Below are 15,251 nucleotides of genomic sequence, written 5' to 3' on the forward strand. Positions count from 1 at the left end.
GGGGTGACCCCAGGAGGCCCTGCAAAGGAAGAAGGGAACTGATACTGGGAGGGGCGGGCTGGTGAGTGGTGGCCCTGTGGCCACTGGAATGCAGCCCCACTACGTTCTCCCTGAGGAGACCCTGGCACACAACTCAAAGTTGCCCCACCAAGGGGAGAGGGAGCCCAGGCTCTTCCACATCCTCCTGCCCCTCACGGTCGAAGGGTATTTCTGGGCCCTCACGGGCTCGGCACTTCCATTCTGCCCTGGGCAGAGGATGCTCACAGAAGACAATAAACAGATCAAGGAACAAAATAATAATAGCTTGAAATAACCATCATGAAGGAAACAGGTAATTATGATGATGCAAAATAACGGTTGTGGGTTAGGGTTTTAGACCAAGTGGTCAGGGAAGGCTTCTCTGAGGAGGTGAGATTCAAGTTAAGACGTAGAAGAGGAGCCACACACACAGAGCAAGGGGAGGAGCGCTTGGGCACGGAAACCTGAGGCTGGGCTGGCCTCCTGTGTTTGAAGATCTGAGCAAAGGATGCCAAGGCAAGCTAGAGATGCAGTAGGTTGTGGGGACAGTGTGCCAGAAGGGGCTGGAGCATCACATGGGGGTCCCTAACGCACAGCCTTGAAAACCGTGGAAAGTGGAGTGGATTTTTTTCTAAGAGGATCAGGATGCTGAGGAAAAATTTTAAGGAAGGGAGTAATGTGGTCCTGTTCATATATTTTAGAGATCCCTCCTGTGAGTATATGGGAAACAGGCTGGCAGGAGGTGGGGGGAACAGACTAGGAAACAGAGCAGGGACTTAGAGTTCGCCGTAAAGAGAGAGCCAACAGAGGTGTGTCTGGGCCAGGACAGGGGGTGCAAGGAGCACGGATCAAGGTCGGTGCCCCGGTGTGGGGCTGGGGCAACCGCAAGGCTGGTAGGCCCATTTAGTGTTTTGGTGAAACAGGTGGAAGGAGAATGGAGTTCTGTTTTCAACATGTGAAGCTTGATGTGCTTGGTGGGCATCCGGTGAAGATGCAGCTAGGCAAGGGAACGGAGGCTTTGGGGCCCAAGCTGGAGCTCAGGAGAGCGATCACACCTTATTTCAGGATCCATTACATAGCCAGCTAAGTGGGCACATGCCAGCCGCCTTCCTGGACTTCCCAGAAGCCAGCACAGTCAGGCTAAACTGATGCTTTGAGGAGCCTCTGTTTATAATTATTAATTATTATCTGTTTGGATCTATTTTTGAAAAAATAAAATATTACAGATACAAATTAAGCATCCTTTGTATCTGTCTTTCTTTTCCTGGGATTTTTTTAAATGCTTTCACTACATTCTTATACATCCTTAAACACTTCACAGTAATGGTTTATGTTTTAAACATCTACATAAAGGCATTATACTACATGTGTCCTTCTGAAACTTCTTCTTTCATTGTCGTTTCGGAGTCCATCCACTTTGGCACTTGTAGCTCCAGGTCATTCCCTTCAACTCTGTACAGAATTCTATTATTGTGACCACATCACAGATTTCAGCATTTCACTAACTGGTGAACATTTACATTATTTCCAGTTTTTCTGGAATTTAGAAAATACTGTAATGATCATCTTTGTTATAATGTATATTTTTAGAAAGGTAACGTCGTGACTCTGTTGCAAATATAAAATGAAGATACATCAGTTTACTTAACTCGTTAGTTAATGAGAGAGCCAGTGATATATTACAGTTGGCTCAAAGGAGAATCTGATGAATAGACCTATGTATTGGTAACCAAGAATATTGGCATAAATTCTCTAATAAATGCAAAACTGGCTGATATCTATAAAGCCAGAAAATATAGTGTTTGGAATCTTCTTTTCTACAAGGTGGACCAATTGTACCTCTACCAGACAACATTTTTTTTTTTTTGCATCTTTATGGACAAGAATCCATTGCATCTTACCTCACACCCACTAGGATGGCTTCTAAAAAAAATGTTCAAGTTTTGGCCAGGATGTGGAGAAATTGGAACGCTTGTGCATTATTGGTGGGAACGTAAAATGGTGCAGCCGTTATAGAAAACAATGTGGTAGTTCCTCAAAAATTGAAAAATAGAATTACTGTGTGATCTAGCTAGCAATTCTGTTTCTGAGTGCGTACCCCAAAGAATTGAAAGCAGGGACTTGAAGAAATACTTGAACACCCAAGTTTGTAGCAGCATTATTCACAACAGCCAAAATGTGGAAGCAACACAAATGTCCATCAATAGATGAATGGATAAGCAGAATGCAGCATACACTAGAATGGAATTTTATTTAGCCTTTGAAGGAAAGAAAGTCTGACCCAGACTATAACATGGGTGAACATTGAGGACATTATGCTGAGTGAATTAAGCATATGATTCCTAGGGTAGTCAAATTTGTAGAATAGTAGTCAAATTTCACAGTAGTAAAATGGTGTTTGCCAGGGGCCACAAAAAGGAGAGAATAGGAAGTTACTGTTTATTAGGTACAGTTGCAGTTTTCAAGATGGAAAGAGCTCTGGAGATGGATGGTTGATTTGTGCAACAATGTGAATGTGAATGGTACACTTAATAATGGTTAAGATTGGGGGCGCCTGGGTGGCTCAGTCAGTTAAGTTGCTTTGGCTCAGGTAGGGACCTCAGTGGGTGATGGGATAGAGCCGCCTGTCTGGCTGTCCACTCAGTGGGGAGTCTGAGGATTCTCTCTGCACCCACCCCATCACTTGCTCACTCTCTAAATAAATCTTTTTTTAAATCTTTTTTAAAATGGTTTAGATGGTAAATTTTATGTTTTTTTTAAAAATATTTTATTTATTTATTCATGAGGGATACAGAGAGAGAGAGAGGCAGAGACACAGGCAGAGGGAGAAGCAGGCTCCATGCAGAGAGCCCAATGTGGGACTAGATCCCCGGTCTCCAGGATCTGGCCCTGGGCCTGAAGGTGGCGCTAAACCGCTGAGCCACCTGGGCTGCCAGGTAAATTTTATATTATGTATATTTTACAATGAAAAAAAATAAGTAAAAAAAATTTAAAAAATTTTAAGTAAAAGAAATTTAAAAAAACTTTTAAGTAAAAAAAAAAAAAATTTAAGTAAGCCACACCCAGCATGGAGCCCAACTTAGGGCCTGAACTCACGACCCTGAGATTGAGACCTAAGCCAAAATTAAGAGTCGGACACTTAACCAACTGAGCCACCCAAGCACCCCTAGATGAAAAAATTTAATGATAATAAATAAGATGCACTAATTTCAGTTTTCTACAGCTTACAGAGTTGTACAATAGCCTAGTCAAAGACAAAGACACACATCCCTATAGAAACAGATAACCCCAGAAGTCCATGAGCCAATGCTCAGCATTCTATCCAAAGAACAATCATTTGCCCATCCTAATGTCTTTAAATTTTATCCTGCAGAATATATGTCTTCTTGTGCATCTGAGAAAGTTCTTTCTAATAAATGCCTTGGAGTAGAATTGCTAGGTTACAAGATTGCACATCTTCAACATACCTGGATAGTATCAGATTGTTTCCAGAAGCGTTTACCTTACTTCCTAGCTTACATTCAGCAGCAGCATAAATAGAAACCCAAATGGCCAGTAAACTTATGTGAAGGTGTTCAGCCTCTCTAGTAATCAGGACAGTGCAAATTAGAACAACTCTGAGAGCATTTCACACTTTGCAGATTTGCAGAATTTCAAAAGTCTGCCATTATCACATGTTGGCTATATATTAAATTACGGAGTCAGGAATATCTGGTTGAAGAATTCTAAACACCCTGCTGGGAAGGAAAAAACCAAACAAGTCCTAACACAGAACCCCAAAGCCATCTCGCCCTTGAGGAAATAATGTCAGGGTCTTGTTTAAGATTCTTGGAAGAATCTCTGTCTGACTTGTGTCATTTGGTATAATGCCCCCAAGATCCACCCATACTGTTGCAAAAGGCAGTTTCCTTCTTTTTTCATGGTCGAATAACAACTGTGTATATGTGCTACATTTTCTCTATTCATTCATCCGTTCAAAGACGCGAGGCTGTTTCCATGTCTTGGCTTTGGTAAATAATGCTGCAGTGAACACAGGATGCAGATATCTCTTCAAGGTAGTGATTTCATTTCTTTTGGATCAATACCCAGAAGTGGGATGGCTGGATCATGTGGGAGTTCTATTTTTAATTTTTTGAGGAACCTCCAGACTGTTTTTGATAGTGGCTGCTCCAATTTATATTCCCACCAACAGCACACAAGGGTCCCCCTTTTTCACAGCCTTGCCAGCACTTTGATCTCTTATCTTATTTTTTTTTAAGTAGGCTCCACTCCCAGCACGAGCACAACCATGGAGCCAAACTCACAACCTGTATCTCTTATCTTTTTGATAATAGCCATTCTAACAAATGAGAGAAGGTATCTCATTGTGGTTGTGATTTGCATTTCCTTGGTGATGAGTGCTGTTGAACACCTTTTCATGAACCTGTTGGCCATTTGTATGTCTTCAAAATACCTATTCAAGTTCTTTGTCCATTTTTTAATCGAATTCTTTGTAAAATCTTTTACTCTTGAAACAGTGCACTTGAAGTCTGTTTCTTGGGTTTCTTTATGATTAGTATAATAATAAAATATACATTTCACAATATATTGCGTTAAGAGCTCAGAACAAAAATCTACCTAAATGCTATTTACAAGATGCACACTGAAAGTGATGCAGAATGATAATAAAATGGAAAGATAAAGAGAGATATTGATCACAGGTGAAGTCATATCTAAGATAAAAACCTTAATTGAGGCAAAAGATGCTGATTTTTTTTATTAAGAAGGAAAAGCCATCATGAAAATATGGCATTCTGGAACATTTATAGGAATGAATAATGTTACATTAATATATATGAGAAAACCTGTTTAAATTCTATAGAGAAACTGAAGGAAACAGAATAGTAGGAGCTGCTTTAACTCATTTTTCTTGAGGTCTCACAGCTAAAGTAGTCAAAACAGGTTATGCTATCACAGCATAAACACAATTTCAGATGCACATGAACATTTTACAAAAAATGATCATACCCTAAGCCATAATGGAAACCCCATAACAAAAGGATACATTAAATAAAGACTCTTCTCCAAATAAACTCTAGGTAAAAATGAAAATAAAACCTTCAGTTGTAGAATATTTTTAAAAATATTTGTATGATACAGTTAAAATGCTCCTTATGAAAAAAAATGCTCCTTATGAGGAGAAAATCAGATATGGAGCAGGGGTCCTCAACTTCAGCACAATTGACATTTTGGAATCCATAATTCTTTGTTGTGGGTGTATTGTGTGTGTGGTGTGTGGTGTGTGTGTGGTATGTGTGTATGTGTGTGGTGTGTGTGTGGTATGTTTGTGTTGGTGTGTGTGTGGTATGTGGAGGGTGTGTGTGGTCTGTGAGCGTGTGTGGGGTGGTATGTGTAGTATGTGGATGTGGGGGGGGTGATGTGTGTGTGTGTATGTGTGTATAGGGACATTCTATACATTGTAGGACATTTAGCAGCATCCCTGACTTCTATCTACTAGATACTAATAGCACCACCTCCACACACACACCAGTTGTGCAAGCCAGAAATGTCTCTAGGCATTGCCAGATTTCTCAGCAAATGGGAGAAATGTTTGAACCCCTGCCCTCAATAGTAATACTATTAGAATAGAAAATGTGAAAGTATAAATAAATTATTTAATTTGGAAAAAGCCACTTATGATACCTGAGGTCAACATTTATAGACTAGAAAAAGCAAAATTTAATTATCAGAACACTTGTCAAACTGATTTTTTTAAAGATTTTATTCATTTATTTATTTGACAAAAAGTGAGCACAAGTAGGAGGAGTGGCAGAGGGAGAGGGAGAAGTAGGGAGCCCAACACAAGGGACTCGATCCAGGACCCCTGAGATCATGATCTGATCCAAAGGCTTAACCGACTGAGCCACCCAGGCGCCCCTGATTTTTTCTTAATGTAAGAACTGGTTCTTTGGGTAGATAGTTAAAACATATAAACCTTTGAGAGGGAAAATTTTAGCAACAGGCATTCACAATATTGCAATTGGCAATTTACGAAAAAGCATAGAGCAGGTTAAAAATATAATATTATCCTAGATATATGCTATTAGTTTTAACATTTGGATGAAGTAGGCAGTTTAAAAGGTATATGTATATATATGTAACTCAGGAGAGTATGGAAACCAAAATAGCCATGGAAAGTATTGTGAAAATAAGTCTTTCAAGAAGCACATAACACAAATGCCAGCATTTGCCAAAGATAACCCCCCAAAAAAGGAAGTGAAGAGAAAACCTAAAAAAGAAAGTTCCTCAGAACTGAGGACACACCAGACAAATTCACACAAATACAAATCGAGGTAAAGATGGCGATAATCCGATCAGACTTCACTAATTGAAGGCAAAAGGGAGGTGCTTTATAATAATATTAACATTCAATCCATGGTGAAGACATAATTGGCAGTTTTCTTTTTGCAATAAAAACCAACATCAAATTCCCCAAGCAAAACACTTTAAGTGTCAAAGGAGGGTTGTGATGGATGCAGAAAAGTTGTAGGCAACTTAAAAGTAGCAAAAAAATAAGGAAGGAATCAAAATTATATGGGGGTCACCACTAATGGAGCAGGTTAATCTGTACACAAGCTCACCCTGTGCCTGAGCGCTATGGAACAGATACGAAGTATAAACATATTTCCTTCCAAAGGGAACCTTACCAAAGTCTCAAAAGTGCAAATAGTACAGACCCTGTCCTTTGATTCACTTGTGTTACTAGAAATTAGTTACACACATAAAAAAAAAAAAAAAAAAACATAAACCTCTTAGAAATTTCAAAACTTTTTTTCCAAAACTTTTTTAAAACAACTCTTAGATTTAGAAAAAAGGAATTAAAACTGAAATAGAGGGCAGCCCCGGGTGGATCAGCGGTTTGGCGCCGCCTTCAGCCCGGGTCGTGATCCTGGAGACCCGGGATTGAGTCCTATGGGTTCCCTGCATGGAGCCTGCTTCTCCCTCTGCCTATGTCTCTGCCTCTCTCTCTCTCTGTGTGTGTGTCTCTCATGAATAATAAATAAATAAATAAATAAATAAATAAATCTTAAAAAAATAAAACTGAAATAGAAAATAAACACAGAGAAAAGAACATTCAGGAAAATCGTATATGGTGAATCTATGAGAATGTCGAAGTCGTGCCCCAAGGCTACTTCATGGCATTAAGCATATTTCTAAACATTGAGAATGGAAATAATGAATTAGAAATGTGACCAAAATGGGGAGGGGGAGCAACAGTCACATATCTTTAAAATCGGAGGAAGTAAGTAATTAATAAAGATACAGATGATTAGATATTAAGGAATTAGAAAACAGGAAATGATGAATTTGAAATTTGATTCTTTTGAGGAGAAAAAAAAAAAAACTCCCACAGAATAAATGGGAAAATCCATGAGCTTGCCTAATGAAGAAAACGTGGGAGGAAAACACAGTAACTTGGCATCGGAAATTACAAAGGGGAAATAAGCACAGATGCAAAGGCAATAAAAATAATTATAAGAGTATGCAAACTGGTATGCCTCACTCCACAGTGTGTGTGTGTATGTATTTAAAATATTTAAATGGAAAGGACACACTGTTCCACATATGTGTTTCCTGTGAGCAATGCCTGTATATAAAAAACAATAGCTTTCTGATATTCCAAAAATAACCAGTTAGAAATATCACAGGGAAGATTTAATAAGAAAATTACTTAGGGGACAAGTACATAGCTTTATTAAGGGATTTATTTATACTACGCTTTTAACAAACCCAATATATGGCTTACCAGGTGCCAGGCACATTTCATCCTAACCAATCCTCAAAAGCAGGTTTAGTTATTATCTGCCTTCTTCAGATGAAGAAACTGAGGCACAGAGAGGTTAAGTAACTTTAGCCAGAGTCACCCAGACACTTCTAAAAGTGGCTGAACCAGGATTCAAAATGCAGGCAGCTTCGAAGAGGGAAGATTCAAGGTCATAAAATGGTCCATGCACTGCTGGCGGGAGCTCCCTGGCAGGGGCTGAACTGCTGATTGTCCGTCCAGGGGGGAGTGTCGCAGAAGGCAAACTCCAGGAGCCGTGGGCAGGCCCCAGGTCGCAGGAATCTCTCAGGGGTCAGAGTGGAAGGGCGGCACTCACCTCTGCGGGGCCTGGGGAGGGCTGGTCACCCCCTCTCATCTGCATGGGCCTCCTCTGAGTCCCTCAGTGCAGATGTGCTGGTGGCCCGCAGGCCCTTTCGAACTCACTCCCGGCGCCCCGTCCTCCTCCCTTAGATCCAGGAGATGGTCCACTCGGAGGTTGCTGCCTACGACTCGGGCCGGCCGGGGCCCCTGCTGGGCCGCCCTGCGATGCTGGCCAGCCACATGAGTGCCCTCAGCCAATCCCAGCTCATCTCTCAAATGGGCATCCGGAGCGGCATCCCCCACAGCTCCCCGTCACCCCCGGGGAGCAAGTCAGCGACACCCTCCCCCTCCAGTTCGACTCAGGAGGAGGAATCAGAAGCGCACTTCAAGGTAGGTGGGGCGAACACGCAGGGCCCTACGATGCCTCCTCAGCAGGTGGGTGGGCCCCGCGTGGAAATGGGCATCACCCACCTCGAGACCAGGCTGCAAGAGTTCAGCTGTGTCCTTTGCTGGAAGACGTGGAGGAAGAAAGTCAGCAGATAGGACAGGGGCCGCTGGCTGGCGCCCCTGGTCACTGGAGGTGGCACTGCGTGGAATCTGGGGCGTCTGGCCTCGGCTGCTAAGTGTGCCGAGTGTCCTTGCCCGGACGTGCCCCTCTGCTCCTGTGGCCTCATGTGGAAAGCAGAGACAATGCTAACTAGCGGCGAGGGGGCTGATGAGAGAATTCAGCGAAGACGTGGTGAAGTCTTATTCCTGAATGGCCAGTGGGTCATTTCTGGGACGTTGACGGCATTGGCAAGATCCTCATGGTGACACCTTATGGCTGCTTCAGCCTCTTAGGAGAAGGTGTTCTGACAAAGATGTGTGGCTCAGCAGAGGACATCCCTAGGCAGTACTGACCACAGGATAAGGCTCTAAAACTGAACCCTTCTCCCTGCCTCTGGGGACATGCCCCCCCCAACCCCCCGCCAGCATCCCTGGAGTCGAGGGTGGTCCTGCTTCTTCAGAACATGTCAGGGGTGAGAAGTCGCCAGCCATCCAGGCTTGTCCTTTCTTTGCACTGACAAGTCTCCCTGGATGTTGGAAAGCATCTTACTTCACGGGGACAAAGAATAGAGGCCCTGAGAGGCCCGGGGATGGAAGCGCCCACTGGGAATCTTCCAGAGTCTAAACCTGATCCCCCCACTCCCCCCACCTCCCTTTCTTCTCCCTAAGGGCTCTCACCCTTTCCCACGTGGTGGCCCTGTAGACACGGGGGGCAGTGACTGTGGTGCCAGGCCACCTAGCAGAGATCCCTGACTACCTGCCTAGGCTGGGTGGGTGCCTCTGGATCAAGTCTCACTTCGTCCTTGGGATACCTTGGTCTCTATAGTAGGCCAGGCAGGAGCAGTTTTTACTTAATTTTTTATTTAACAGACACCGTTGGGGCCAAATACTGTTCTGAGCACATGACCAGTATTAATCCATGGGATCCTCATGACGGCCCTGTGTGGTCAGTGCCACTGTCATCTCCAATTGGCTGGTGGGAAACCCAAGGCCCAGAGAGGTTATGGCACGTTGGCTGCAGTGAGAGTCAGGAACAGCTCCAGCATCACTACAAGCTTCCCCACACTGTCGCCCAGACACGGACCCCTGAATCTTACCCAGTGGCCTGCGGCTTCCCTGTTGATTCCTGGTGTCAAGCTTCGTCTGCTTGGTGCAGAGAGGGACAGTCCTCACTGTCACTTTGACCTCAGTTCCTGGTGCCCGTGTGGCCTAGGGTCCTGTCAGTGACCCACTGTGAGGTACACTGTTCCCATCCCATAGTCCCCGAGTGGCACACTCACAGGATTGCAGTCCTGGATTCTGCATGCTCCTGAGGCCAGGGGTCCAGAGCGAGGCCACACCCACAGAGCCACATAACCTCTTTCCCTTCCAGCCATCTCACAGGGCCCCGGGCACTAAGCCCCTTGCCCCATGTTGCACACCTGGAAATCGGTAGAAGACACTGATCTTTTGTGATGATCATCTTTGGGGATTATTTGTGATCACCAGAAAGAATTGTTAAGAAAAATTTGTATACCCCAGACTTGGAAATAGGGCACAGAACCAGGGCTGCACATCCTTTCGGTGGCATATACTGCAGCATTGTGTACAGGCTCACGCCAGAATCACCAGCTTCTCTGGGAGCATGGACCACTGTTGTGACTCATTACTCGCAATCGATCAGAGGATTTTCCACTCTGTAAAGGTAGATGTTACCTTGGGAAAGAAGTAGTAGAGATGTAAACGATTTTTGTCTGATTATAAAGCCAATTAATTTTTCCCTATAGAGACGCAAATGACTTCTACCCACTAGGGAAGATTAAAAGCCTCAAAGGTGGGGCACCTGCGTGGCTCCATGGTTGAGCCTTCAGCTCAGGTCATGATCCTGGGGTCCTGGAATCAAGTCCCGCATTGGGCTCGGGCCCCAGATGGCATCAGTCTGGTGTTACCTGCATGTGCAAAGAGCCAGACGGGAGGTGGTGGTGCTGCTGAGGAGGGTCCCCTCTGCCTCACGCTGGGGTGGGGAGCCTGGGCCCCTGCTCTCCTGACCCTTCTCACCCACGCAGATGTCGGGAGAGAAGAGACCCTCAACTGATCCAGGGAAAAAGACCAAGAACCCAAAGAAGAAGAAGAAGAAGGACCCCAATGAGCCGCAGAAGCCTGTGTCAGCCTATGCGCTCTTCTTCAGAGACACTCAGGCTGCCATCAAAGGACAGAACCCCAGTGCCACCTTTGGGGATGTGTCCAAAATCGTGGCCTCCATGTGGGACAGTTTAGGGGAGGAGCAGAAGCAGGTGAGTCCTTGTCCCTTTAAGGGCCACACACCAGGGCTGTGAGGCCCTGGTGCCCGTGACAGACTTGGAATGTCTGAAATCAGGAAAAGCCTCCTGCAGAGCTCTTTCCTGGACTCAGTTTGCCCACCTGTAAGCTGGGAGGCTGGGTCCCTTCCAGTTCTGCTGTTTGCCAGCTGCATTCGCTAGTGGCTTAACTGTTCCAGGTTTATCTATTAAGTGAGAATAAGCATCTCTGCCCGTCTCGGCCCTCTCACTGTGCAAGCCTGGAGTCCAGGCCAGAGCTTCCTCTCCCGCCGACCATGTGCCCACAGCCCCTCTCAAGGGCGTCCAGGGAGAACAGGGAGCAGAACCAGCTCAGAGGCAAATGCCAGCTATTGGGACCTCGGACCGATCACCTGACCTCTCCCCAACGTGGCCCATGTCTTGGGTCTTTCAGGCCTACAAGAGAAAGACGGAAGCGGCAAAGAAGGAATATCTGAAGGCTCTGGCGGCCTACAGGGCTAGCCTCGTCTCCAAGGTAACACCCTGGTCCATAGGCCCACCCTGATAAAGGGGGCGCCGCTCGAGGGATAGAGCAAGAACCAAAGCCACAGGAATGGTCAATGCCGTAGTTCCTGGAAAGGACGGATAAGACCAGTGTGGTCACTGCCCCCGGGAACCTACTGTGTGCCACGCTCATGCTGGGCACTTTATGTGCATTCCATCTCATTTAATTCTTCCAACAAGAACCCAGCATTCAGAGGGGTTAAGTAACTTGCCTGAAATGGTGAGGGTAGGGGCATGATTTGGAAGCTGTCACAGAGGACCTGGCATGTGGGTCAGACCACAAAGGGCCAAGCAGGAGGGCATTCCAAGTTGAGGGAACGGGACGTGCAAAAGCATAGATGCTGGAGAGGAGCATAGAGGCTGGCTGGATGGATGACGCCGGCCGCAGGGCCAGGCTGAGGAGCGTGGGCTTCCAGGAGTTAGCGCAGGAGGTGGTTGGATGGTCAGAGCCAAGTGCATGGAGGACCCGGGATTACCTCTGGGTAGCCCGGAGCTCCCTGCCAAGGGGCCAGAGAATCAGCCAGGGGCCAGGTCAGTGGGTTGCAGACCCAGCTGGTCTCACCGCCCAAGTCCTGGCTTATCCGTCTTTCCCAGAGTGATTGGTATCTGTGTCCTTGCAGAGCTCCCCAGAGCAGGGTGAGACCAAGGGCACTCAGGCGAACCCCCCCGCCAAAATGCTGCCGCCCAAGCAGCCCATGTACGCCATGCCAGGCCTGGCCTCGTTCCTGACGCCGTCGGACCTGCAGGCCTTCCGCAGCGGGGCTTCTCCCGCCAGCCTGGCCCGGACGCTGGGCTCCAAGTCACTGCTGCCAGGCCTCAGCGCGTCCCCTCCGCCGCCACCCTCCTTCCCGCTCAGCCCCCCACTGCACCAGCAGCTGCCACTGCCACCCCACGCCCAGGGCGCCCTCCTCAGCCCGCCTCTCAGCATGTCTCCAGCCCCCCAGGCTCCGGTCCTGCCCACTCCCATGGCACTGCAGGTGCAGCTGGCCATGAGCCCCTCGCCTCCAGGGCCACAGGTAAGCGGGGCCCAGGAAGAACGTGCCCTTCAGGACCCCCCAGTGGGGAAGGGAGGAGGCTTGGGACTGCAGATACCAGCCCTGTCCCTCGCCAGCAGTGTCACCGCAGCCTCGGCACCTCGCCTCTCTCAGCCTCAGTCACCACATCTATGTAATGGGTAGAGTACACCTTCCATGAGATGTACGGGCTGCAGTGAACAGGTGACAAGCTCCCAGGGTCTTCAGAGTCTTAGGGTATCTCAGGCCTTCCCTCTCTTATCCTCTGTCCATCTCTGCTCTCTGGCCCGAGGGGCTGAGGCGGTGCAGCCTCTGAGATCAGCTGGCACCTGGCTCTCCCCAAAGCCTTCCAGGCCTGACCCCACTGATTGTTCCACAGACACTGTTACGAGACTCGCGTGACTCAGCTCAGTAACTCCATTTTACAGACTGGGAACCTGAGGCCAGAAAAGGAAAGGCCCCGAAAGCAGAGCCCTTCACCGCCCCGCCACTGCCCAACCCCCCCCACCGGACACAGCTAGGAGGAGGGTTGGATTTTCTAAAAGGTTCTCTGCTAGGGAGGAGGAAGCATGGCAGGCAGAGAGGCAGAAGCCAGAGGAAGTGTCTCCATGACTCCCTTGGGCACAGAGTTCCCGCCCCCCACTCGCTGCCCAAGCTGTGCACCCCCTCATCCTGCCTTTGCTTATCGCCGCCCCCCACCCCCAGGACTTCCCTCACATCTCCGAGTTCCCCAGCGGTTCCGGATCCCGCTCACCCGGCCCATCCAACCCCCCAAGCGGCGGCGGAGACTGGGACAGCAGTTACCCCAGCGCGGAGTGTGGCGTCAGCACATGCAGGTGCGTCCTCCCACGGCCCCGGCCCCTGACCCCCCGGGCACCCCCCCCCCCCCAGGCCTCCCGTGGAAGAGGGGCAAGGGCTGCCAAGGGATAGGGAAAGGCCGGCCGGCGAGAGCGCCTGGTGGGTGCTGCTGGTGGTCTTCATGAGAAGATGCAGAGCAGAGCAGGACTCCAGAAGGACTCAGCTGGTCTGACGCCAAGGCGCGGTGCCCACTTGGGAAATGGGCTCAGCTTTAGGCTTGCTTATCTCCTTCCATCCGGGGGTTTTCTCCCCATGGCTCCCGTGGGACACTCACGATGGGTCATTGGTCTTCGCTCAGGCTCCCCTAGAAGCAGGGCCTGGGCAGCAGGATTTGGGTGCCCCTGATGATGCTGAGAGAGAGCTTGCAGAAGGGAGGAAGGCAGGACAGGCCAGGAAAGGAGGCAGGCGACGGTGTGCTGTGACCCGAGATTCACGTCAGCCTGACCCCAGCCGGAGCTCTGGGGCACAAATCAACCACAGACTCGGTCCCACCTTGGGGTTAGGGCTCTGTGTACCCCGTGGCAGTCAGCCACTGGCTGTGGGCTGCTCCAGGCAGCATGGCCCCTGGGCACAGCAGCTCCCCTCCAGCCTGGGCAGCTCCCTGGAGCAGAGGCAGCTGGCAGGGCAGGACAGGGGGTGTGGGGGAGGCCCCTGCGGTGTCCACCGCACCCTAGGAGGAGGGGCCAACTAGCCAACACCAGGAGTCACAGGCCTCACTGGTACCCCCAGCCCCCGCTGCAGCCCAGCACCCCCTCTGACACACAAACCCTCGGGACCACTTGGCTCCTCCCTGGTTCATATGTGGACCTCATGCTGCGGACGTCCACTCCCATCTGTGCCCTTAGCCTGTTAGCCTTTCAATGCCACGCCAACTGCCCCTTCTCTAGAAGGTCTTTCTGCTCAAGAGATGGTGACCTCTTATTTCAGCTGGTGGAGAGGGAAATGGGGTGGAGAGGGTACCCTATTCCTTTACCCGCCAACCCTGACTCCCATTCCCCTGGCCAGAACCAGCCCCATGGCCACCCCCAGGGTAGGTGGTCCCAGCAGCACTCCATACCCAGGAAGGGGGGACCGTGATGTGTGGTGGACAGGTGGCAGGTGGCTGCGGGCTCCAGCTGTCCCGAGTCCTGGCTCTTGGCCTTTCTGCTCCTCACCCCGCCAAGCCCCCCAGTGAGAGGGCAGACAGGGCACATGCCCCACAGCTGACGGTCCTGCCCGGGACAGAGTCCACCTGGGCAGGCCAACTCCACTCGCTGCAGCTCCCTTCCCCACCCCGGGGCAGGTGCAGGCCCTCCCACCCGGCCCCCTGCCTCAGGCTCCCTTAACAGGGTCAGAGTGTGGGGCTGGGGGGCTCCTTAATGGCTATTGAGGAGTGTGTCCCGGCTTCTCCCAACATAGAGGGCAGACCACAGCAGTGCCCTATTTAACTTGGTTTTTTAAATGGAGCTATAACTGGTATATTTGTGGCAGGTGTACAAACGCCCTGCGGGAGGGTCGTGTGTGTTGGGGGGTGATCACCACGGTGAGTCTAGTTAACATCGTGGCCACTCACCAAATTTTTCTTGTCGCAGAAGAACTTTTAAGATCTACTCTCTCAGCAACTTTCAAATACAGAAACTTTAAAATTTAGTATTATTAACTGCAGTCCCCATGCTGCCCATGGGATCCCCAAGACTTACTCATCTTGTAACTGGAAGTTTATACCTTTTGACCCTTTGCCCATCTTACCCATCGCCCGCCTCCCGCAACCATCATTCTGTTCTCTGTATCTGTCAGCTTGATTTGGGGTTTGCTTAGGTTCCACACGTAGGGACACCTGGGTGGCTCCGTGGCTGAGCATCTGCCTTTGGCTCAGGTCGTGATCCTGGGGTCTTG

The 15,251-nt window shown here is 48.7% G+C and overlaps 1 protein-coding gene across 6 annotated transcripts in view; it reads left to right on the forward strand.

The window, feature by feature from the left end:
* The window catches only part of TOX2 (TOX high mobility group box family member 2), a 139,253-nt gene that overhangs the window by 122,241 nt on the left and 1,761 nt on the right, over positions 1–15,251 (forward strand). For all 6 annotated transcript variants that reach the window (XM_025470136.3, XM_025470134.3, XM_035705402.2 and 3 more), the window contains 5 exons: positions 8,291–8,530; positions 10,732–10,959; positions 11,396–11,476; positions 12,126–12,521; positions 13,224–13,354. In XM_025470136.3, coding sequence (XP_025325921.3) covers positions 8,291–8,530; positions 10,732–10,959; positions 11,396–11,476; positions 12,126–12,521; positions 13,224–13,354 — 1,076 coding nt within the window. The remainder of the gene's footprint in view (positions 1–8,290; positions 8,531–10,731; positions 10,960–11,395; positions 11,477–12,125; positions 12,522–13,223; positions 13,355–15,251) is intronic.

This window comes from Canis lupus, chromosome 24 (assembly GCF_003254725.2).
Source record: "Canis lupus dingo isolate Sandy chromosome 24, ASM325472v2, whole genome shotgun sequence".
NCBI classification, from domain to species: domain Eukaryota; kingdom Metazoa; phylum Chordata; class Mammalia; order Carnivora; family Canidae; genus Canis; species Canis lupus.